This window comes from Canis aureus, chromosome 11 (genome assembly GCF_053574225.1).
Source record: "Canis aureus isolate CA01 chromosome 11, VMU_Caureus_v.1.0, whole genome shotgun sequence".
Classification (NCBI taxonomy): Eukaryota; Metazoa; Chordata; class Mammalia; order Carnivora; family Canidae; genus Canis; species Canis aureus.
Genome location: NC_135621.1, coordinates 19,783,313 through 19,807,116, shown reverse-complemented (window position 1 = coordinate 19,807,116; position 23,804 = coordinate 19,783,313). Strand labels below are relative to the sequence as shown.

Sequence of the window (23,804 nt, the reverse complement as noted above, 5' to 3'; positions counted from 1 at the left end):
AGCAGCTCGTGCAGAATCAAAGTAGGAGTGAGCTTCATCTCAGTTATTTCACGTTAGCCAAGTTTGTACTACGTTTTTGGGACTAGGTAGGATTTTCAAAGCTTATTTCATAATTTTAGAAAGGACCCTCTATTCTTAGGATGGTTGACAATTCTGGAGTGCCTGGCTGATGCAGTCGGTGGAGCACACAACTCTTGATCTCAGGGTTGTAGGTTCAAGCCCCACGTTGGGTATAGAGATTAATTAAAAATAAAACCTTAAAAAGAATTTTAAAAAATGTTCTACCATTCAGTCATGAACTTTGTTGTAGAAAAGAAGTTCCCTTTACAGTAGTTAAGCCACCATTCTGTAGAAGTTTCTGGTGCCTCCACATTTAACATGGAGTTGGTACAGAATGTGTGTGTGAGTGAGATTCAGGATTCAAATTAGCAAACGTGTGCTGAGCACCCAGCGGGTACCATACCACGAGCCACACTCAGGAATCAGAGTGCCGACACCATCTCTGTCTTGGGAGGACAGGTTAAGATCTTGGAGAACAGAGAACTCTCTCACCGACTCTCCTGTCTTGTTGGCACGTGCACATGTGTCAGTGGCCATGTCTCAGGCATGTAAGGAACCGATGGGAGCCCACATGGCCACCCCCGCATAGTGAGCAAAGCATGTTGGTGTCAGACTCACCACATGTGTCTGCCCTGGACAGGTTGACATTTATCACCTCTGTTTCTCATGTGCCCTGGTTGAAGGTATACTATGCTTTGCTGGACAGCCGGATATTGGTGTGTGCACCCTCCAACAGCGCGGCCGACCTCGTGTGTCTGCGGCTGCATGAAAGCCAGGTGCTGCGGCCTGGCACCATGGTCCGTGTGAATGCCACCTGCAGGTTTGAGGAGGTGAGTTGTCCCAGCCAGCTGGCAGAGGGAAGTCCTGCCCACACATGCCTAACTTGAAGTACATTCTCTTCCTTCTCTGTGAGATGGGCATTCTCAGCTTTTTCTTTAGAGGGGGAACAGGGCAGAGGGGGAGGGAGAACCTCAAGCAGACTCCATGCCCAGCATGGAGCCTGACGGGGTTTGATCTCACGACCACAAGATCACCACCTGAGTTGAAGAAAGCAAGAGTCGGACAGTTAACTGACTGAGCCACCTGGCACCCCTGGCGGTCTCAGCTTTAGTAAACGCTGCTGCTCCGCTTCTATTTGATACTCAAATGTATTGTTTCTTTTGGGTCTTGTTTTATTGATTTCTCTATAAATACCCCTTTAGGAAAATTAGAAGTTCTTGGTTGGCTTAACAAAAGAAACAATCTAGGAAATGTATGCAGTTGTTTTGGGAAAAGATCTGCAGGATTTTGTGTTATGTTCATGGCTGTAGAGTCTGTAGAATGTGGGCTGAGGTGACAGGAAGGTATAAAATATTTCGGTTGAAGAATCTCAAGTTGGGACGACTGGGTGGCTCAGTGGTCGAGCATCTGCCTTCAGCTCAGGTTGTGACCCCAAGGTCCTGGGATCAAGTCCCGCACCGGGCTCCCTGCCTCTCCCTCTGCCTAGGTCTCTGCCTCTCTGTGTATTTCTCATGAATAAATAAATAAAATATTTTAAAAAGAAGAAGGGACACCTGGGTGGCTCAGCAGTTGGGTACCTGCCTTCAGCTCAGGTCATAAATTCTAGGATCCAGGATCGAGTCCCACATTGGGCTCCCTGTGGGGATCCTGCTTTTCCCTCTGTCTGTGTCTCTGCCTCTCTCTGTATCTCTCATGAATAAGTAAATCTTTAAAAAAAAATAAAAGAATCTCAAGTCATTACTTAGTCATAATTAAGAAGTGGGAACAGGATATTATCTTTAAGGATTTGTTCAGCTTTGTGACTGTGTCCAATTTAAAGAAATACTTCATACTTTAAAAAGTAAGCTGGCCCCACCTCCTTCCTGCAGACAGTCACTGATGCCATCAAACCATACTGCAAAGATGGAGAAGATATCTGGAAGGCCTCACGCTTCAGGATAATCATTACCACGTGCAGCAGCGCGGGGCTCTTTTACCAAATAGGAGTGAGGTAGGTCCTGGGCATGGTTCAGGTCCCTGTCCTTGTGGAGCTTGCACGGGGCTAGTGTGTGGGCAGGGTACGAGAACATGGGCTGGGGGGCAGGGAGACCCCAAAGGTGAGAGGGACCCGGGGCTCCCCGAGGTGGCAGGGATGAGGAAGGAGCCAGCAGCAGCAGGTGGGAAGCTGCTGGGCTGTACAAGCTGAGGAGGTATAATCAGGTAATAGTGGGGACTGATCAGCATCACTTTAAATAACTGATTTATAAAAAGATTGAAACCGTAAGTGCTTATAATCTAAGAAAGATACATCAACGTTGAGTTTCTTCAGCAGGAATTAGGAGAGTAGGTAGAAAAACAGGAGCATGCAACTTGCTCATCTTTCATAGGGAGGGACCTATGGGTGTCATTGTGGGCTTGTAAGCCGACTCCCTGTGGATGGAGAGAGGTAGGGCCAGAGCTGCTTCACTGTAGCCAGTGGACTCTGGTGGCGTCGCTGTTGGGCTCTACCCGAAGTTTGTCCTGTCAACAGCAGCTCTGTGGCTTTCGCCATGGTGTCCCTGCTGCAGATCTTTTCTCCAGGCGTCCAGTGGGGCAGAGGCTGCCTGGGGCCCCCGTTGGTCTGGGTCGGGGTATCATCGTAACTCAGAACATGCTTGTGAGGGCGCATTGGGGAGGCCAGCAGCCACCCTGTGGGGACACCGCTCAGCTAGACCAGCTGACCTGTTCTCACGTCATGTCAGAGAAGAGGCACAGAGAGACAGTGTGACCTACCCAGGGTCACATGGTTTGTGGGCAGTGGAGCTGTGTTAGGCATCCTGGCTCCTGAGCCTCAAACAGGTGTGAGGAGCCCCTGCTCTGATGTGAACAGTGCTGTGGCCTTGCCCGCGGTCTCTCTAGTTTGCTCTTTCCCACCCCTCATCCCATGAACAAGCACATGCATCGCATAGAGTCCCAGGTGCTGGTGGGACTTGATTCAAGTCTCCCATGGCCTGTTAATCCAGACCAGGTGACACCCACCTTCTGGGCCAGCCTGTGGTGCCCATGCGGTGTGTGTTGGCGGTCGCTTGCTAACGCACTTTGACAGAAATGACCATTGAGAACATCTTTGGCTCCAGAGTCGGACATTTTACACACGTATTTGTGGACGAAGCAGGACAGGCGAGCGAACCAGAATGCCTTATTCCGCTGGGGCTGGTTTCCGATGCCAACAGCCAGGTAAGGCCCGTTTGCTCTGTGATTCTCATCCCACTTCTACACTGGTGGGTGCTCTGCACACCCGACCTCAGTCTGCACAGGACAACTGCAGGGTGACAGGCTCAAGTGAGGTGCGAAGGACCCTGAGGCTCGTGAAGCTGGGGCTTTGTGCTTAGTCACATACTTCATTCCTTGTGGACAGGGAAGAAAGGGCGGCTCTGCCTTTGATTCACAGTCTGAAACAGACACCAAGAGCTGTGCCCCCAGGCAAGGACACCAGGCATGGCTGTGGCTCGCTACCAGGAGCTGACCACTCTGCTCCCTCCCCTGCCCCAAGCTCCTCTCACTTTCACCCTGACAGGGACCTGGGGTCTTCTTATGCTCCCCATAGGCCTCCTCTCGGCACATGTATATACTCAGGGAGGGACCTCCCCAGATTGCCTGCGTCCCCCACGCCTGCCTCCTCCCATCGCCATGGTCAACACAGGGCTGCACAGAGACAGAGCTGGGAGCAGACCTGGTTCAGCTGCTGCAGGGGCCCGCAGGAGGTGGGGGAGAGGGCAGCATCAAGGAGAAAGGGCCCAGCATGTGCTTCCAGAAGACCGGGGCAGAGCTGCCCGGCCAGTTTGTGCGCATCCCCACCCCTGGCGTGTAAGCCTCTGTCACCTGGCTCGTGCAGCTGTGCCGCCTCCCCTGGCTTCTGCAGCCCAGGTGCCTCCCAGCCTGTGCTCTGGAAGCCCCGCCAGGCCATCGAAGGCAGGGGCCAGCCGTTTGTGTGCATGGTGCACCACACCTGTTTCCTGAGCGCCCCCTGGCTGTGGGTGCCTGTTTGTGTGTCACAGATTGTCCTCGCCGGAGACCCCATGCAGCTCGGGCCGGTCATTAAATCCAGACTTGCCATGGCCTACGGGCTGAACGTGTCCATGTTGGAAAGACTGATGTCCCGGCCGGCATATCTGAGAGATGAAGACGCTTTTGGTGCTTGCGGCGCCTACAACCCCTTGTTGGTAAGCAGACTGGTGGGGTACATGGTCCCTTGTTGGTTCTGCTGCAGCCCCTGTGGCTGCTGGCCCGGCTCCCTGTGTGCACGGAGCTGCCCCCCGGGGTGGGGGGGCAAATAGCTCACACTCCGCCTCCCATCTCAGCGGGACCTTTGGCTGGCTCCTCTGTCCCAGCCGCTCAGATGTGCTGCTTGGCCCCAGAGGGGTAGGCACTTCCAGGTGGTCCAGCCTTTGGCTGATGGCTGAGGTTCTGTGTGGCCACGCACGGTAAGAGCTAAATCTGGCTTAACGTGGGAAACGGGCAAGAGCCTTCTACTCTAATCGGAAAGAAGAGGCCCTGTGTCCTCTGTGGTGCTGGTTTGCTGGTTAAGCTGCACATTCCCTTCCCAGCCAAACTGACCAAACTGCATTTTACGTCCCCCTCTCCCAGCACACGAGCTCAGGAACCTTGGGTCTCTGATGTCACTCATTAAGATGAGCCAAGGAGCATATTCTCTGAATTCCTACAGTAGAAAACAAGAGTTCCTTCTAAACTCGAACAGTAAACAGAAACGAGGTGCAGTGATCCTGGGCAGATTTTCCTGGAAATGGCTTAGGACCTGTGCTAGGCTCTCAGCCCCCAGGCCCTTTCCCCACCTGGAGAGTAGAGGGCAAGAGAGCATGTGAGGGGTTGGGGGGTGGTGCTGGGGGCCATGTGAGATGGTTCCCAGGCAAGCCCACACCAGCAGTGCACTTGTACTGACCCAGATGGCAGCAGGGAGCCCATGCCTGTGGAGACACCTGTGTGCCGCCCCACATCCACGTCCCCAGGGTGGACAGGCAAAGAGGGAAGGGAGGCCCCTGGCCCAGGTAGGGATGGCAGTGCTCAGTGCTGGACTCCTTCAGGCAGGAGCCTCAGCTGGTAGCTGCTTCCTGCTCTGAGGGCCTGAAGCTACACCGAGTTTCTTGGCGCAGAGGGCCTCTCTCCCTGGGTACCCTACAGGCTAACACAGGGCCTGGCTTGGGGGAGCCAGAGGTTGAGATGCCAAACTGAGTGTGGAGTTTTGATTAGCCTCTTGGAGACTGGACACGTTACAACTGTAACCATCAGTTGGCAGAACAATCTTTGGGTCCATGAGTCCTCACAACACAAACAAGGGAAGGACACCCCGGGGCCGGCAGAAGGCACAGTGTTTGCCATTTATGCTCCCTGTCCTGGTCCCAGCCAGGCTTTGAGCTGCCAGTGGGTCGGTGGGATGTGCCCTTAGCCACCATGGCCTCACGGTCCAAGAACCAGGGGCCACCTGCAGCCGAGCTGAGACAAGGCTTCGTGGTTCATGTCAAGGCTGCAGGATGAACGCAGAGTGAAGCATGCAGCGCTCTGTCCCCAAGGAAGGACTGCTCAGCTTCTAGACCCAGGACACCATCCAAGCAGCTTCCTCTTCTCTTTGGCTAATGTTCACTTTCTCAAACACGAACCTTCTGAGCCTGCCCTGGAGTTGGGAGGCGGCAGCTCATGGGCACTTACTTCTAAGCAAACCTGTGGTTCTCAGAAACTCTGCGGTCTGAATGCATCTTCCAGATGAAGAGTTCTTCTGCTGGGGACAGTGCCAGGCCAGTGGTGAACACAAATCCCTGGGATGGAGGCAACGCTTTTCATACCCGGCATCAGTGAGGAGCCCGGTGAGGGTTAGGGCACCTTGGTAGCTGGCGGGGAGCCAGGCCTGAGCGCTCTGTGCAACCATGGGCAGGCCTTGCAGGTGCACTGAGCATGCTTCAGCCTCACTGTCGGGGCCCCAGCTGCAGCATGCATAGCGTGGGGACCGCTGGCCATCATCAAAGCCACGTGGATGCCAGCAGGCCGCCAAGTGTGTGTCGGCCTCCCCCATCAGCTGCCCCACCACCTGAGTTGCCCAGGAGCCTCCCTCCATCTGTGCTGGGCCGGCAAGAAGGGCAGGATGGCCTGAGTGCCCAGCATGGGGAGAGCAGGTGTTGACTGTCTGGAGGCCATGGTGGCACCCAGAGATGAGGAAGCCACGGAAAAGGGGAGGCGGGTCAAGAAGTCTTGAGCCAAACAAGACAAAGGGGCAGGGAATGGAACCCAGAAAGCCATTCAGACTCTGGAGCCTCAGCATTTTCCAACCTGCAAATCAGAAGGAATCTGTCAGGGGAAGGGCTCCTGCGGCTCCCTGGGGGACTTAATGGACTCCCTAGGCCCCAGGACCCCAGTTTCAGCCTGTCACACTCCACCCCTGCCGACTCTTGTGGCCCATCCAGGTGGCCCTGGGTCAGCCAAGGCTGGGTTCAGAGCGGGTGATCAGGAGGGTTTTTAAACTGACAGCCTCCCCCCCCGCCCCCCGCGTGGGGCCTTCTGTGCCTGGACTGATTGCTACTGGGGACCAGTGGGAACAGCTGGGGAAGTCCAGGCAGTCTGGACACGGAGCTGTCTCTGTCCTTGGCTCAGCCTGCCCGAGAGCCGGGCTTGTAAGTCCCAGTACGCAGGCAGCTGTCACCTCCAGACGCACTGGCCTGCCCTTGCCCAGTCCATGACTACAGACCCACCTTCCTCCACTGCTACCCTTTGTCCCTGACCAGGGCATGGCACAGCCAGAAACCCCTTTCAGGGCCTGGGGACATGGATGAGGAAGGTGAGGCGGTTGCTTTTGAGGATGCCTTCAGGACTCCAGGGGAGAGCAGGGCCTGGAGTGGAAGTGGCCCCACAGAAGCTGAGGGGAGATCCCGGGGAGGCACACAAAGGCCTGCCGTCCATGCAGCCACCGCCAGCTCACCCCCTTACTGGCTGTCTCAGTTCCCCAGCCAGAGTCCCATGATCAGAAGAAGGCAGGAGATCTCTGTGAGCCCAAGGCCCTCCATGGCCATCCCCCCAGTGGTGGTCTTAACTCCTCTGTGGACTGGGATAGGTTCACGGATGAGCAAGCCCTGCCATCAGCTCCAGGTCATAGGGCACCTGCAAATCAGGGCCTGCCTTTAAGAACTGCACACTCCCTGGCTCTGTTTTCTTTTCCTACGGGATCCTTTTAAGTCAGGCTCACCTCTTGACCCTCTTAGTGAAATTTACATTTTCTTAGAAGGTCTTAAAGGGAACACTTTAGTCCTGAGTCCTCTCAAGAAAGGGCCACCTTGACCCGTGTCCGACAGATGAATAGACACAGAAGATATATATATATATATACACGTAAACATCTATACACGATGGAATATTACTCAGCCATCAGAAGGAATGATATTCTTCACATTTACAACAACATGGATGGATCTGGAAGGCATTATGCTTAGTGAAATAAGTTAATTTAGGAAGATGAATACCATATGATTTCACTCGTGTGGAATATAAGAAACAAGGAGACAGACTCTTAAATACAGAAAGCAAACTGATGGTCACCAGAGGGGAGGTAGGTGGTGGCAGGTGAAATAGGTGACGGGGATGAAGAGTACACTTCTTTTTTTTTTTTTAAAGATTTTATTTATTTATTCATGAGAGATACAGAGAGAGAGAGAGGGGCAGAGACACAGGCAGAGAGAGAAACAGGCTCCATGCACCGGGAGCCCGATGTGGGATTCGATCCCGGGTCTCCAGGATCGCGCCCTGGGCCAAATGCAGGCGCCAAACCGCTGCGCCACCCAGGGATCCCTGAAGAGTACACTTCTTGTGATGAGTGCTGGCTCATGTACAGAATTGTTGATTTGTTTTATTGCAGCAGAAACTCGTATGACCCTGTATGCTAATTATATTTCGGCTAAGAAAACAAATCCTTTGTTCAAAAAGTCATTAGAGGTGCAAGAGCATATCCTAATGAGGTGGCAGGTAACAGGCCAGGAGAGGGAGGACCGGCCCTGGAGCTGTGACCCGAGAGGGTGTCTCAGCATTTTTGTCTTTGGCAGAAATGCTCCATGCACGGGCCTGTTTAGCTGGGGACCTGCTGCCAGCTGTCTCCTTGCAGGTCACGAAGCTCGTGAAGAACTACAGGTCCCACCCAGCTCTGCTGGCGCTGCCGTCCAGGCTGTTCTACCACAAAGAGCTTGAAGTGTGCGCAGACCCCAAGGTGGTGACCTCCCTGCTGGGCTGGGAGAAGTTACCAAAGAAAGGCTTCCCACTCATATTCCACGGTGTGCGGGTGAGTTGTGCGTTTGTGGGGAAGGGGAGCAGCTCACCTCTAGCAGCTGAGTGACCGCGCAGTGCGCAGTGCTGTTCCGGGCTTTAAGCACCTTCATTGTGTGTGTGTGTTCAGATCTGTTGTTAATGAAGCATTTACCAAGGGGGGCGGTGCTGATGCCGTGCTGGTGCTGAAGAGTAAGAGTAAGGAGGGCTTTTGCCCCTGCAAGGCCGGCCTGGCCACCACTCAGGTGACTGTACACAGAACAGATCTGAGGAGGTGCTGGCCCACATAGGTGTAGAGAGTGTCACCCTAGTAGGATTTGAAGTGGAGGGCACTGAAGATGGCCTGTAGCTGCATGGAAGGCGGGGTGACAAGTAGAGCTCAGGGAGCTCCCCTACCCACCCAGAGTGACCACGCACCTTGCCGGTCTGGTCAAGTGAGTGGACTGGTAATGGGGTGGGGAGGGCCTCCTCCTCACCATGGCCTCACCAGGCAGAAAGAGTTAGATGCTCAGTAGTCCAGAAAATGACATGTGTATTCGAACTTGGTTGTTAGAACCAGAAGTCATCGTTTGCATTAACCACCCCGAAGTTCTCATCCAGAATTGGGGCTGCACCCAGACCCTAGCTCAGGAGGAGCTAGTGCTGGGGTGCCCCTGGGGAGATGGGTGCCCCCTCCTCCATGCAGCCTGCCTTCAAGGTTCCTGGGTCCAGGTAAGGGCACGCTGCCTCGTGTCTCTGTATGTGTCTGCTCTCTTGGGAGTGGACGGAGAGGCAGTCTCACATTCACGTGTGACTGTGAAGTGCCTGCCCTTTGGACAAAAGAGAATTCAAGGAAAGGAGGTTCTGCAGTGAGTCTAAGACCTCCCTTGGAGCACTCAGCACGAGCCCTCAGTGGCCTGTGCCTTCTCCCAGCCTTGTATGCTGCTCTGGCTCCCAGGGACACCGCCCCTGCTCTGTGCGGCTCCCCTGTACATCAGAAAAACCAGTGAGAAAATGCAGAGGGGATCAGAGGTCTCTCTACCGTTATCTAGAAGTCAGCCTAAGGAGAAGTAAGCAGAGTTGCTGTAGAGCCAGAGAGCTTAGGATCCCACATGCGTGAAGTGAGACGGGCACGTGGTGCCCATGAAGAGAGAGACTAGTATTGTTCTGCCCGTATTCATTCATATTTTTATCACAGTCTACATAGAAGTCACAATGGGTTTTTTCATGAGAAAGCGATTATGAGTGTGCAAATGTGTTGTAAGTGTGCAAACAGTATTTGTAGAAGAATGAGATACAAAGTCGCCTAGATAACATGCTACAAACGATAACAAATAAAAGCATACTTTTGACTCATAGAAAAGAAATTGGTCAGTGGAACAAAGTCCAGAAATATTTATTTATTTAGTAAGGATTTTTTAAGGGCCTCAAATTGTGTCCTAGACTCTACTCTGTGCCTTGAGTATAAAATGGGGCTGAGTTGCAGAGATTTTGATCTACTCCCTTCATGGCAGCAGAAAGGGTTTTTTTTTTTTTAATTTTTTTTTAATTTATTTATGATAGGCACACAGTGAGAGAGAGAGAGAGAGAGAGAGGCAGAGACACAGGCAGAGGGAGAAGCAGGCTCCATGCATCAGGAGCCCGACGTGGAATTCGATCCCGGGTCTCCAGGATCTCACCCTGGGCCAAAGGCAGGCGCTAAACCACTGCGCCACCCAGGGATCCCCCAGAAAGGGTTTTATCACCAATTCAATGGCCTCAGGATCTCTAGTGAGGCTTGGCCCTTGCTCCTCTCCCTCTGCACACTCACCCTCGGCTCCTGCAGGCCCCTCCACATCCTGGGGTGCAATGTCAGACACCCTGCCTGGCAAGGGCCACCTCATGGGAGTGTGACCTTGACTGACACCTGCTCCTGGGGAGGCTCTAGGAGGAACTCTGACTCACTGCTCCATCCCCACGCCATCTCAACAGAGGAAGTGCAGTAGAACATGCTGCGTGAACATTGTAGGGCAGGGCTGAGCCCGAGGGTGGCCCAAGGTGGGACCACCAAGGTCACTGTGATCTTGTCCTCATAAAGAAGAGATTTGGAAGCCTGTGCCCGGCAGACAAGTCGCTGATCTCGGACTTCTTTCTGCTACAATAGAGTTGAATAAGACAGCATAGTCCTGTCAAGGCCTGAGATACGCGACTGGCCTTCTGCAGGAGAGATGTGGCAACCCCTGGTCAATCGAAAAAGCAGCTTTGCACTTGCTTGTGTTTTCTCCTCTTTGTTTTATTCATTAATTTCAGCTTTGTCTTTAAGCATCCCCCTTACTTTCTTTTTTTTTTCCTTACCTTCTTATTTATTTTCTTTGTTAAAACTCCCCTAAGATGGACAGTTCGTTCCCATGTTCCTCATCCTCTTAATTAGGAAGGCCCTGGGGATGCCATCCTGTAGCTTTCTCTTTCCACATACGTCTGCTGAGGGATCCTCCTTTCATGACTTTCTGGACATTTATAACTTTCTCTTTATTTTCTTTGTTGATCTAAGGATTATAGAGAAGTATTTTTCTTAATTTCCAACTGGCTAAGAATACTTTGGCCACCTTTTTTTTATTTCTAATTGTATTAGGTTCTGATCAAAAACTATTTGCTTTTAAAAATTTGTGGTCAAATAGGTATCAGGTTTGGTAGATGTTCTAAGGACATACCACTCCCCACCCACACACCACACACAAAATGTACATTCTATACATTTTTTTAAAGATTATATTTATTTATTTAAGAGAGAGAACACAAGCAAGGGGGAGGGGAAGAGAGAGAAGCAGACTCCCCAGTGAGCAGAGAGCTCGACACAGGGCTTGATCCCAGGACCCCAGGATCATGATCTGACCTGAGCTGAAGGCAGACACTTAACGGATTAAGCCACTCCCAAGAGCCCCGCCTCCTCCTGTATACATTTTTTTTTAAGATTTTATTTATTTATTCATGAGAGACAACAGAGAGAGAGGCAGAGACACAGGCAGAGGGAGAAGCAGGCTCCATGCGGGGAGCCCGATGTGGGACTTGATCCGGGGTCTCCAGGATCACGCCCTGGGCTGAAGGCAGGCGCTCAACTGCTGAGCCACCCAGGGATCCCAACATTTTTTAAATAAACTTATGGAGTCTGTTACTTAGTTCTCCTGTGTTCTGACCTAGATTTTGTTCGCTAGGTACTCCCACTAAAGGGGAAGAGTGATGATGTCTCCTGTTATAGTGGTGCTGTTTTATCAGATTCTTTTTGAATTTCCAGTACTTTCTGCCTTAAGTGTTGAACTTCTGTGGTGTTTCCTGCATACAGGTTTATGATTATATTCCTTATCATATAATGTTCTTCTATACTTTTTTATGTTTTTAGCCTTAAATTCCACCTGGTAATATTAATGTTACCACTCCTTGCTGTTTGTTTTTGTTTTTGTTTTTTTTAAGATTTGTTTATTTTAGAGAGAGTGTGTGTGCTGGGGAGGGGCAGAGGGCGAGAATCCCAAGCAGACTACCCAGTGAGTGCAGAGCCCACCGCAGGGCTCCATCCCAGGATTCCAAGATCCTGACCTGAGCCAAAATCAAGAGTCAGAGTCTTAACCAGCGGACTTCTCCAGGGCCCCTTCTTGTTTCTTTTTAATCTGGTATCTCTGTTCTTTCTTTTCATTCTTTCTTTATCATCTTATTTTAGGTATCTGTCTTAGCAGCAGCTAGTTTTAATGTTTAATCCAATTTGAGGGTCTCTGCTTTTAATGAGATAATCAGTCCAACTTATGATTGGTTATTGACCTTTATTCCTTCATCTTTATGTTTATTATTTTTTTTAAGATTTTATTTATTCATGAGAGACAGAGAGAGAGGCAGAGACACAGGCAGAGGGAGAAGCAGGCTCCATGCAGGGAGCTGGATGTGGGACTCAATCCCCCGTCTCCAGGATCACGCCCTGGGCTGAAGGTGGTGCTAAAACCGCTGGGCTACCGGGGCTGCCCTTTACGTTTTTGTTTTTTTTTTTTTGTTTTTTGTTTTTTTTTAACAATTAAGGTGTTTCTTTTTTTTTTTTTTTTAAGATTTTATTTATTTATTTATTCATGAAAGACTGAGAGACAGAGAGAGCCAGAAACAAAGGCAGAGGGAGAAGCAGGCTCCATGCACCGGGAGCCCGATGTGGGATTCGATCCCGGGTCCCCAGGATCGCGCCCTGGGCCAAAGGCAGGCGCCAAACCGCTGCGCCACCCAGGGATCCCATCCCTTTACGTTTTTAATCAATTATTTCTTCTTTTTCCTTATTTTTTGTATGTGATTGGTTACTATCTGTTTAATGTTTTATCTCTTCAGTTTAGAAGTTTCCTAAGGTTCATCAAACTGAATTTTTTTTTAGGTTTCTTCTCTATTGTAAATCTAAAAGATAAATTATGGGGTACCTGGCTGGCTCAGTTGATAGAGCATGTGACTGTTGATTTCAGGATTGTGAGTCAAGCCCCACATTGGGTATAGAAATTACTTTAAAAAATGAATAAATAAACTATAAAAAAATTTAAAATAATAACAGATAAATTACATATGGCTTAGCAGCAGAAAACATCCTCAGAATTAATGCATTCTAATTGCTCTATCTGGTGTTTTTTTCTGTGTGTGTGGTAAAATACATATGACATACGTTTATTTCATTAGCCATTTTTAAGTATACGATCCAGTAGTGTTAAATATATTCACATTGTTTTACAGCCAGTTATTAGAACGTTCCCACCCCGCACACTGAAGCTATGTCCCCATCACACATACCCCGCCCCCAGCCCCGTCCCTGGCCCCCTGCACCACCAGCTGCCCTGTGTCCCCAGGAGTCTGACCACTGCATGTGCTTCATAGCAGTGGAACTGTACAGGATTCATCCTTCTGTGTCTGGCGTAGGTCACTGAGCACAGCGTCTTCAGGGCTCACCTGGGTGTCCGCACCTCCTTCCTTTTGAAAGCCAAGGATGGTCCATCCTGTCGTTCAGCTGCAGTTCATCGGTCCGTTGCTTCCGCCACTGGTCTGCTGGGGTAACACTGCGGCAGACGCTATGCAGGTGCTAGTCAGAGTCCCCGCTTTCGGTTCTTTTGGGTCTAGACCCAGAAGTGGGATTGATGAATCATATCGTCTGTGATTAATTTTCTGAGGAGCCTCCATGCTGCTTCCCACAGTGACAGGACCAATTTACGTTCCCATCAGCAGCATACAGGCATCCAGTTTCTCCACATCCTCACAAATACGTTTTGTTTTTTGATAGTAGCCATGTGTGAGGTGGGATCTTGGAGTTTGGATCTGTTTCCCTGATTGTTAGTGATGCTGGTCAGTTGCATGTCATCTTTGTTGGTTGGCTGAGAGGGCCCGTACCTACATGTGGGGAGGGATTGGGACTCTGAGTGCGTGGTCACCCACCTGGCCCGTGGCAGGGCTGCACTCGCCCCCTGCTGAGCTGACCCCAGCTGGCCACCTGCCTCTGCAGGCCATGCAGTCTGCGCTCACCCTGGACCCCTGGGTTTTGGCTGCAGCAACACCTGTTCCTGTTTCTAGCATACCCTCCTGCACATGCATCTGTTGGCACAGGCCTCGCTGACCGTCCACTCCTGTTCCACAGATCATAGCACGGCTCCACGCAGCCCTTCTCCTGTGGGCTCTTGTGGTTGTGGTGGGTCCCACCATTCCTGAAGCTGGTCAGACTGCTGGAGCGTGTGGTGTGCCAGACAGCAGGGTGTTTCACTCTCATTCATGCTGTATTCCCAGCACCTGCTTCTGCTCCTTTCATTGTTCATTGTTCCCTGCATAAGCATCTGTTGAGGAAATGAAGTTTTGTGATGGATGTCCTATCCTCTTGTCTCCTGATTAACTCAGGGCAGCGAAGCTCGTGAAGGGAGGAGCCCGTCATGGTTCAATGCGGCGGAAGCTGTCCAGGTCATGCGCTACTGCTGTCTCCTGGCCAGGGGCGTCTCCAGCCAGGTGTCCACCGCTGACATTGGTGTGATCACACCCTACCGGAAGCAGGTGTGGCCCTGCTGACCGCTCCTCTGAGCTTCCTTGTTCAGAGTCTGGAAGGAGAGTGGAGACAAGTGGAACGAGTCCTTCCATAGCCACTGCCTCTGCGCCCCCCAGCAGGGGGCTCCCACGGGCCTGCCCCACACACAGACTCCTGGTGCTCAGATGCCAGGGAGGGGGCTGGAGTCTATTCACCTGGCAGTGGGCAAGGGGCCCCCTCAATGCCCTCCTAGGGAACAGAAGTTTTCCCCACAACCGCTGAGCTAACTCATATTCTGTAGACTTTTCTGCAAAATTTCAATTGATGTTTCTTTTACCAACACCCATTGGAGAGCCTTATTTCTAGACACACAGTGCAGGGTCCCGTTTCCATGACTCGGCTGCTCCCACTGCACCAGTTGTACAGAAGCTTCCAGGCCCCTGAGGTGTGGGGCCCTGTGCTGTCCCCATGGAGATGGCCATGTCCACGCAGCAGCAGGCACATGCCTCAGCCCTCCCTGCTGTGCCCTCATGGGGTGAGGGAAACTTTGCTTCTGACATAGGTGTCCCCTTCCCCCAGTGTACTGTATCTGGAATCAGAATTTGTGTTCTAATCAAATTAGGTCAGATGAAATAGGATTTGGAATTGAAAAGCAATATTTTGTATTGGTTAATATTTATTTGGCTTATGCTTACATATATATAAAGAAATGGTCAAATGTATAAAGTTTAATCTTTATCTGCTTCAAAGGTGGAAAAAATAAAAATTCTTTTGCGAAACATTGATCTGATGGACATAAAGGTTGGATCAGTAGAGGAGTTTCAAGGGCAAGAATATTTGGCCATCATCATCTCCACTGTAAGTATTCCCATTTTTCAGTGGGGGTGGCAGTGTGTCTGATGCCACCTGATGGTCACCAGGTTCCTAGTACATTCCAGTAGAAAGTGGCAGAGGCGGATCAGTAGTGCAGAAAACCAGTTGCAGGATAGAGATGCTCTAGCATCATCTTAAGCTGTTAACTATGGAGGAGCTTCTTTAAAAGGCATAGATAAGGGGGATCCCTGGGTGGCGCAGTGGTTTAGGGCCTGCCTTTGGCCCAGGGCGCAATCCTGGAGACCCGGGATCGAATCCCACGTCAGGCTCCCGGTGCATGGAGCCTGCTTCTCTCTCTGCCTATGTCTCTGCCTCTCTCTCTCTCTCTCTCTCTCTCTGACTATCATAAAATAAAAAAGGCATAGATAGATAGCTCGTTCAAAGATCTACCAACACAAAAATAAAAGAATCCCAGGAAGAAGTGGGAAATACGCTAGAGATAGAGGGACGGATGTTGAAAGTGAAGTGAATGGGAGGGCCAGGCAGGAAATGAGGGCCTGCCATAACACGCCGGCCACGGCAGCTCGGCTCTTACCCGAGGAATGCCAGGTAAATCCTGAAAACCCCACGTTCCATTTTTAAATCCTCTTTACTGAACAATACATGTAAACTGCAGGTAAATTAGAAAATTCAGGTAGGATAAAGGAAATTGGAATTGCCTACAACTCTACCCTAGAGATACATTAGTGGGTCTCATGTGAGGCTCCCCTTACACCGCCGGGTTTTTCCTTCTTTAACCAAAAATGGAGTTATACTGTTGTTTAATATTTTTTTAAATGCTTTTAAAATACCAAGTTTCTTTCCATGTCAGAAAAACGTATGAGACCGTTTTTCTCATCTGTGTGTTTTTTTAGGTACGGTCAAATGAAGATAGATTTGAAGATGATAGATATTTTTTGGGTTTCTTATCCAACTCAAAAAGATTTAATGTTGCAATCACCAGACCCAAAGCCTTGCTGATTGTGCTGGGAAATCCTCACGTTCTGGTCAAAGTGAGTCACCCAAAGAGGAAAGGGCCTTATAACAGGGTGCCACTCAGACGGCATGGGGTTTGAGGCCTGGCTCCTTGGTGTTTCAGCAGGATCCCTGTTTTGGTGCTTTACTGGAATACAGCATTACCAACGGTGTCTACACAGGGTGCAATCTACCTCCGGAACTGCAGTCCCTGCAAAAGTGAGCTCTGCTTGTTTCCTCCTGCACTAGCCCTGCCCCTCCCTGCGGGCCCCCTGCACTCACCTCCTTCCTGTGGGGTCACTGAAAGAGGCAGCGATGGTCTGAGCCACTCTGGGAAGCCCAGCTCATTTGCCACCCTCCCCCTTTCCCCACCTGCAGCTGTGAGTAGATGTGCGGCTGGTCCCTCTCCACCCCACAGAGCCAGGATTCAAGGGACCCACAGGACCAGGTCCACCGGCCCCATTGGTAAGGCACGGCCAGGAGGCCTGGCACCGTAGCCCAGGGAGCTCCTGTCCTTGCCTCTGTGGCAGGGTCCCTGTGGTGGGGCCCCTGCAGCCTCCCTGTGTCCTGTCATTGGCCGTGAACGTGGGGGCCATGGGGCCAGACAGCCTGCTGTCCGTCTCTTTTCCACACCACCCCATTCCTCCACTGGGGAGTTACTGCATCGCATTGCCAAAATAAATGCTCACATGGAACACCCAGCGTGCCTTCCCACCTCAAAATGCGCTGGATACTGGGAAGCGACTGTGCTTTTTTATGGCCTCTGACCTCTGATCCCTGCGGGCTCCCACATGTTCTCCAGGTCCTTGAGCCAGCCCTGGAAAGCCCAGGATCACTGTAAAGGTTGAGCGGCTATAAAGAAGTGGGGGTCAGCATCCTGCTCACCTGGAGCCCTGGTGCAGCTAAGTGGGGCCTGTGCCCTCTGGCCGAGAGGCAGGCTTGTCAGCACAAATCCTCAGGAACCCGTTTCTGGGAAGGGCTGGCTGCGTTTACACAATGGAGGCTATTCTCTGTGAACAGCATCAGGCTTGGGTACGTTCATACCCAGGCACCCAGTGAAGGCACCGTGTCTTCCCGGTGGGGGTGGGGCGGGGAGGAGCCGCAGCAGCCATTTCGGGAGGCGGGGCAAGCCCCTTCACCCTGGGGCACTAAGGCTCTTGCCCTGCAGCGCCCCCGCAAGGGGATTCCCTACAGGAGGATAGTGCTCCCTAGACACAGGGCCCTGTGCTGCTCCTTACTGAGGCTCTGAGTCCTCTTTTTTTTTTTTTTAAAGATTTTATATATTTATTCATGAGAGACACACGCACACACAGAGAGAAGCAGAGACACAGGCAGAGGGAGAAGCAGGCTCCATGCAAGGAGCCTGATGTGGGACTCGATCCTAGGTCTCCAGGGTCACACCCCGGGCTGCAGGCAGCGCCAAACCGCTGTGCCACTGGGGCTGCCCTCTGAGTCCTCTTGTGGGTAGAACACAGGACGGCTTCCTCCAGGAAGGCAGCTCGGATGGCGGGCTGCATGCCGAGCATGGAGGCCTAGGCAGAGCCCTCCTGCCCCCCCAGACCTCGAGCCAGCTGCCCTCAGGAGGAAACCCGAGTCATCAGGACCAGGAGCCAGTAGCCAGGGGTGGTGTGGACCCTGCTCAGCTGTCCTGCCCAGGCCAGCGCATCCTAGGATCATTGGAACCAGAGGCCAGCAGCACAGGTTCTAGGCCGGGCCTTCTTGCCAGAATATGGGGTTCTGGTGGGTGTTCCCCTCCGCACTAGCAGGCTGGGGGCATTATTTCCAAACTCACCCCTCTTCACCGTGTGCGAGCTGGCATCATTGTGGCATCAGGCCTAAACCTCCTCTGGCTCTGGGCAGGTCCCCAAACGTGTGCGCACACACAGAGGGGGTGCCACTGGGGCACTTCATTTGTCTGCAGGGCCCAGAAGACTTCTGTTCACTCCCAGGGCCCATGGGGACTGGCGCTGCAGCAGCCAGAGCCTAACGCAATGAATGGCTGGGGACCCTTTGTGGTCTGTGGGGACTCTGTGCTTGCCGGCCTCGTGGGGCAGCAGACCTTAGGTACCAAATGCTGTCAAGAGTAAAACCATTGGGAACTTCAGATGGCGACAGCAGCATCAGGCCAAGCCAGGGCCTCTCTACGGAGGTGGCCCTCAGCCCCCAGTTTGTGCAGCCTGGCCCTCCCCACCTCTGCCACAGCCAGTGGAGGAAGGGAGGAGGGGCAGATGGCAGGAGGAGGGAGCCATGCCCGCTGCTATCATGGGAAGGAAAGGAACGGGAGGCCAGGTGGATACCGAGCTGTGTCCTGCCACAAACCTACAACAGCCTTGCCAGAGACAGCTGAGTGCAACCCCTAGGGGCTGCAGATGGGTAGATGAGAACTTGGTCCTATACAGGATGAGGGCAGGTGGGGAGGGACAAGGTAGAGAGTGCTCATGCCAGGGGCCCCAGGGCCACCCCAGGCCCCTAGCGCACCCTGTGACAGGCTGCCACCACTCCTGCTTCCCAAGGCACCAATCAGGGCTTTGTCCCTCAACCCACCCCCAGCAAACACGAGATCCCATCTTCCCTGTTGGCGGGTGGGGACACTGATGTCCTGGTGGGCCGGCCCACAACCCTTCCTTGCCTCCATGCTTGAGGAGAGGGCTCTCCTGACCACACAGCTCACTCCTGGCTGTGATGGGTCACCCAAGACCAAAACTGTCCGAACGTGAGAAAATTCTGATTTGCTACCTCAGGAAACACCTGCTCTTGGCCTCGTGCACTGGCTGCCCCAGGGCCAGGCTCCCTGAGCAGCCCCCACCTCACCGTGCTGTGTGTCCCCGTCTCTAGAGGGAGTGTTGGAGGGCAGGTCTTCTCTGCCCCAGAGCAGTGACCAGGAGGGCCCCAGAAAGGCCTGGAGGGAGCCAGGGTTGGCAGATCACATGTGCTAGATCCCACCCTCCTTCCCCCCCCCCCAGCCCTGCGAATGGCCTCCCGTCCCCACCCTGAGACCAGCCCAGCACTGTCCCCTTGCTCCTGCCCACACTGTGTTACAGGGCCCAGCTGCCACCCCAGAACGATGTGCACACCTGCACAGCACTGCACCCAGCCCAGCTGGCACAGCCCTGAGTGATGGGGTGGCCTGGCTTGCAGGAGGCAGCAGGTGCAGGGGTCCAGGGTGAGAGCAGACAGGAAAGCAGGGCTGGGTGTCCCAGGCTGAGGGAGTACTCAGTACTGGTCTGGAGGTGTGTCAGGGGTGAGGGGAGAGCAGGTGGGTCATTCTGTAGAGGACGGGGCACCACAGGCAGGGGTACCCAGTGCGGCCCTGCTGGGCCCGGAGCACTCACTGAGAGTGCTCAGTGACGGAGCAGAAGACTCTGGCAAGCCCAGGACAAGAAGGCGTGGGGGCTGCCCAGGCAGCATGGACTCCTGGTGGGCCAAGCTCAGAGGTTCCTGCTGGCAGGTGTGGCCCCCACTGGGTTTAACTTCTGTGCTTGGAGACTTGAGAGCTGTGTGCTGCCACTTGGTTCAGCTTACCTACTGTTGGTCTCCTCATTCAAAATTGCTCATTCCGGCAGGTCGTAATTATTGCCATTTTGAAGCTCGACAAAGCAGCCTTTTCAGTGTGTCCACTGGAATCAAAAGGCATTTGCAGCTTGACACACCTTCTGGTCACTTAGAAAGGACCCAGCCAGCTGCCCCTTCATGGCTGCACATTGTCCCTTGCTCCTTCCCCCAGAGCTTCGCCCACAGCAGCATACGTGATGCCGAGTGTGTGGGGTTGAAAGTCGAGGGCGTTGCAAACAGCCTGATCTCTGGGGCACACGATGGGGCCTGCACCAGCCTTCCCACCCCACCCCACCGCTGTGCCACCAGGCATGAGCTCTGACCCCTGAAGAGTGAGCGGAAGTGACCTAGAGGTGTGAACTGTACCACCCGGATGGTGGCTGCTAGTTCCCAGAGTGAGGGGACAGATGGGCACAGTTCCCAGCCAACCCAATGACAGATAATGAACAGCAGGGTGGTTGATTCCTGCAACTGAATGAGCCTCTTGCTTACACTCTGCTGCTTCTCCAGACAAACTTGTATACGTTGAGGCAGCTGTTTTAAGGGGTTTGTTTGGTTTTCTAGTTATCTCTGCACCCAACCTGGGGCTCAAACGCACAACCGCAAGATCAATAGCTGCATGCTCCTCCAGCTGAGCCAGCCAGGTGCCCTGAAGCAGCCTTTCGCTTTGATTTGTGAAAACGTAAGACTGAACTTGATAGCAAGTTCACCTGAATTGTTCTTGTAGTTACTGTAAGGATTTAATCAGTGACACGCGTATGTTGTGGATCTTTCTAAGTAAACATGGAAGTGAGGTAGAACTGGAAGGGCATTGGCTAACAAGCTGCCATCTTCATGGGACAGCACAACACCGCTCGAATGAGGGTCCCTCATTCCATTCATTTCTGGTTTGCACCGACAGTGCATTCAGAGTTTTGCTACAGGGGCGCCTGGCTGGCTCAGCTGGAGGAGCATGCGACTCTTAATCTTGGGGTTTGGGTTTGAACTCCATGTTGGATGTAGACATTACTTTAGAAAAAGGGAAGAGCCTCAGTGGCTCAGTTAAGTGTCCAGCTTTTGATCTCAGCTCAGGTCTTGACCCTCAGAGTCATGCATTTGAAAAAAAAAAAAAAAAGTTTTGCTGCAGCACTGTCAGCCTCTGCAAACCTCTCCATGTGTCAGAAGCCATCTGCTAACATCTCAGCACAAGAAAGGACAAGCTGCTCTCCAGTGTGGTCCTCCCTGAAGACAGGATGTGGGGAGAGTAACTCTCCAGTACAGCCTGCCCACGCCAGCCAGCTGTGAGGTCTTTGGTGACCCCTGCTCCTGGGGGGCGGGAAACAAAGGACAGGGCCCTGGGCTCCAGGTCCCTGCAGGGTTTGAGCCCTGTCTGGGGTGCCATCAAAACCACCGCTCACTATTCTGCTCTGGGCCCCACCCTAGCCACATCCAGGCCCCTCTCTTCCCAGAGAGAAGGAAGGACAGCATTCAAGGCCACAGCTGCAGTGGGGATGATGGGGGTGCAATCCAGCCTCAGCTCTCCCCGGGTGCCCCTCTGTTGGATGGGAAGACAGCAGCCCAGCCTTCCTCACAGAGCAGGTGCCACCAGTGTCCTGAGCACCACTGTACTCCAGAGGCAAGTCCACAACCTGCTAATGCCCACAGGCCAACTCTGATCACATGGAGATCAGCGGTGTGCCCTCTGCACCAGACTAAGCAGCTGAAGTACATCACAAAATGGGATGCCATGTACAGAGAACAAAAACTAGGACCTGTCTAGGACAAACCAATGCAACATTTACAGAGAAATTGTAAATTTATTACAAGATATAAAGATGTAAATAAATGAAGAAATGTACTATGTTTATGGATAAGGAAAGGTAACCTACAATTGTGCAGATTTCAGGTGTCCCAGGTTAGTATACATTATTAGGGCAATCTCAATATTCCAGCTACATTTCCTTTTTGGAAACTTGACCAAGTCTTTCTAAAATGTTCCTAGGAAAGTGAAGTCATGAATACCTAAGTCATTATTGAAAAAGAGTAAGGAGGGTCGCTGCCGATCCACGTATTTGGTATACCACTAAGCCATTACAAGGACAAACCCATTGTGGGTGTGGTGATGACACTTGGTGGTCCAAGAAAGGGTATGGTGCGCAGTCAACAGTGTTGGGAAAAGACACTCGTTTATGGAGAGAAACTAAGCTACGTTTCTACCTTCATGCATGGTCTTCCAGCTAGAAATGTATCTACTAAATGAGTAATATTACATATGGAATTTGCTTGGGTTGTGATCGGGTACAGTCATCTCCTGAAATCTCATCACAGGTGGCTTCCTTCACCCACTCCCCCCACACGGAAACAAAGCACATTTCAGTGCTTCTGCTTGCAAGCCACAGAAGCATTCTTCTGTGGAGGATAAGGATAAGCGTGAAGGATAAGGTGTCCTGCTCCTGGAGAGACACCCGGCTGCCTTCATGACATTGGAAAAAAACACCACAAACCATAAAACAATTAAAAGATGGCTTGACTACATCAAAATTAAGGATTTCTATCCAGACCCCATGGATAAACCCAACGGACAAAAGGACTTAAAGGAGGCCTTCACAGAGGCTGACGTAAGTCCAAGACCTCCTATTAATGAAAGTACAGACGGGAGCTCTTGGTGTGCGGGAGGCTTGAACAGACAGTAAACCCATTGGTGATCAGAAAGGCAAACTGAAACCGCATTGAAGACTTTAGGATGGCAGATCGCAGACACCAGATCATGCCAGGAGCTGGGAATATTATGGGGACAGAACCTCTTTTTCATGGTGGGGCTACGGTCCAGCCTTTCTGGAAAGCAACACGGAAGGTGCCCCCAGGAGCACCCCTCGGGGTTCCCAAAGGGCCTTAGGGGATATCCATGCCATTATGAGGGGGCCATGTGGGACAGCTGGAGTGACTGGATTCTCTGGAGGATGTCTGGGTTTTGGAGGGAGTTCGATTTTATGTGGGTGTCTGGGTAATGTGGGCGCATGTCTAGTTTTTCTGGGGGCAGCTGGGTTGTGCAGGGGGTGTCTGGGTTATCTGAGGGGTTGGAGATTGAAGGCCTCAGTAGGTAGTAGACAAATAATTACCCGCTAGGAGCCAAGGGTGAGCATCACTCAGCAGCACAGGTGAATCTTTAAAAGCATAGAGACCCTAAGAAAGGTGAAGAAACGCAAGATGTGGAGCGCCAGCACCCCCCTGAGCCCCAGGGCCCACTGGGTCACCCCCACCACCCAGGACCTGGAGATACTGGTGCCAGGGCAGGAATCACCGAAGTTCAAACTACAGCCACACTAAATATTTCACAAAGAGATATCCCATGATTTACATCCCATAACAGTGGGAAGGGGACCAGCCAAGAAAGAATTCTTAAAAATGATGAACCACAGAGAATCGTGCAGGCAGCGGGGCTTGAAGGTGGCGGCCGCGCCCCACGCCGAGACCAACCCCGGACGGTGTCCGCGCGACTGCTCGGGGGGAGGAGGCGGAGGCGGGAAGGGGGGGCGGGGGCGGCGGGGAGCCGGGCGTGAGTCCCCGGGGCCCAAGGGAGGAGTGAAGGAGCTAAGGCGGCGGCGGGCGGAGCAGGCGGAGCGGGGGAAGCGGGGGCCGCGGGCCGTGGCCCCGAGCGGGGAGGGGCGCCCAGCGCCGCGGCGGGCTCCGCGCAGGGCCGGGTGGAGGCGGCGGGCGGCGCGCGGGGACCCCCGCGGCCTCCCCCCGCCCCGTCCCCACCCCGAGGAGGAGGAGGCGGGGCCAGTCATTGTTCATTCATTTTATTTAATTTAAAGATTTTTTGCAAAGTCATCGCCGGCGCCGCATCTGCGTGGCTGGGGAGGGGGGGGGGGCGGAGCCTCGCCGCGAGTCGCCGCAGGTAAACAGCCCCCTCCCCGGCCGGCGCGGGGCCTCGGCCCCAGCCAGGGACAGGCGCCCCCCCGCCCCGCCCCGCCCCGCCCCGCCCGAGGGACGCCCCAGGCCCGGCCCGGCTGCAGAGGCGGGGGCGGCGGCGCGGGCGGTCGGACCCCTGCCCGCCGGGCGGCGGCGGAGCGTCCCCAGCCCCGCGCCCCGCGCCCCGCGCCCCGCCCGGCCCCCCGCGCCCCCGCCCCGCCCGCCCCGG

The 23,804-nt window shown here is 53.0% G+C and overlaps 1 protein-coding gene across 8 annotated transcripts in view; it reads left to right on the top strand.

Moving 5' to 3' along the window:
- MOV10L1 (Mov10 like RNA helicase 1) overlaps positions 1 to 16,827 on the top strand; it is a 73,038-nt gene extending 56,211 nt beyond the window's left edge. For 5 of the 8 annotated variants that reach the window (XM_077914019.1, XM_077914016.1, XM_077914021.1 and 2 more), the window contains 10 exons: positions 744 to 890; positions 1,929 to 2,050; positions 3,156 to 3,255; positions 4,077 to 4,241; positions 8,177 to 8,350; positions 14,185 to 14,334; positions 15,056 to 15,163; positions 16,033 to 16,170; positions 16,257 to 16,351; positions 16,511 to 16,827. In XM_077914019.1, the coding sequence (XP_077770145.1) occupies positions 744 to 890; positions 1,929 to 2,050; positions 3,156 to 3,255; positions 4,077 to 4,241; positions 8,177 to 8,350; positions 14,185 to 14,334; positions 15,056 to 15,163; positions 16,033 to 16,170; positions 16,257 to 16,351; positions 16,511 to 16,520 (1,209 nt within the window). In that variant the 3' untranslated portion in view covers positions 16,521 to 16,827. Of the gene's footprint in view, positions 1 to 743; positions 891 to 1,928; positions 2,051 to 3,155; positions 3,256 to 4,076; positions 4,242 to 8,176; positions 8,351 to 13,221; positions 13,379 to 14,184; positions 14,338 to 15,055; positions 15,164 to 16,032; positions 16,171 to 16,256; positions 16,352 to 16,510 lie in introns of those variants that run through there. The other 3 variants (XM_077914015.1, XM_077914017.1, XM_077914022.1) reach the window with 3 other exon arrangements.
- The last annotated feature ends 6,977 nt before the right edge of the window (positions 16,828 to 23,804 follow it).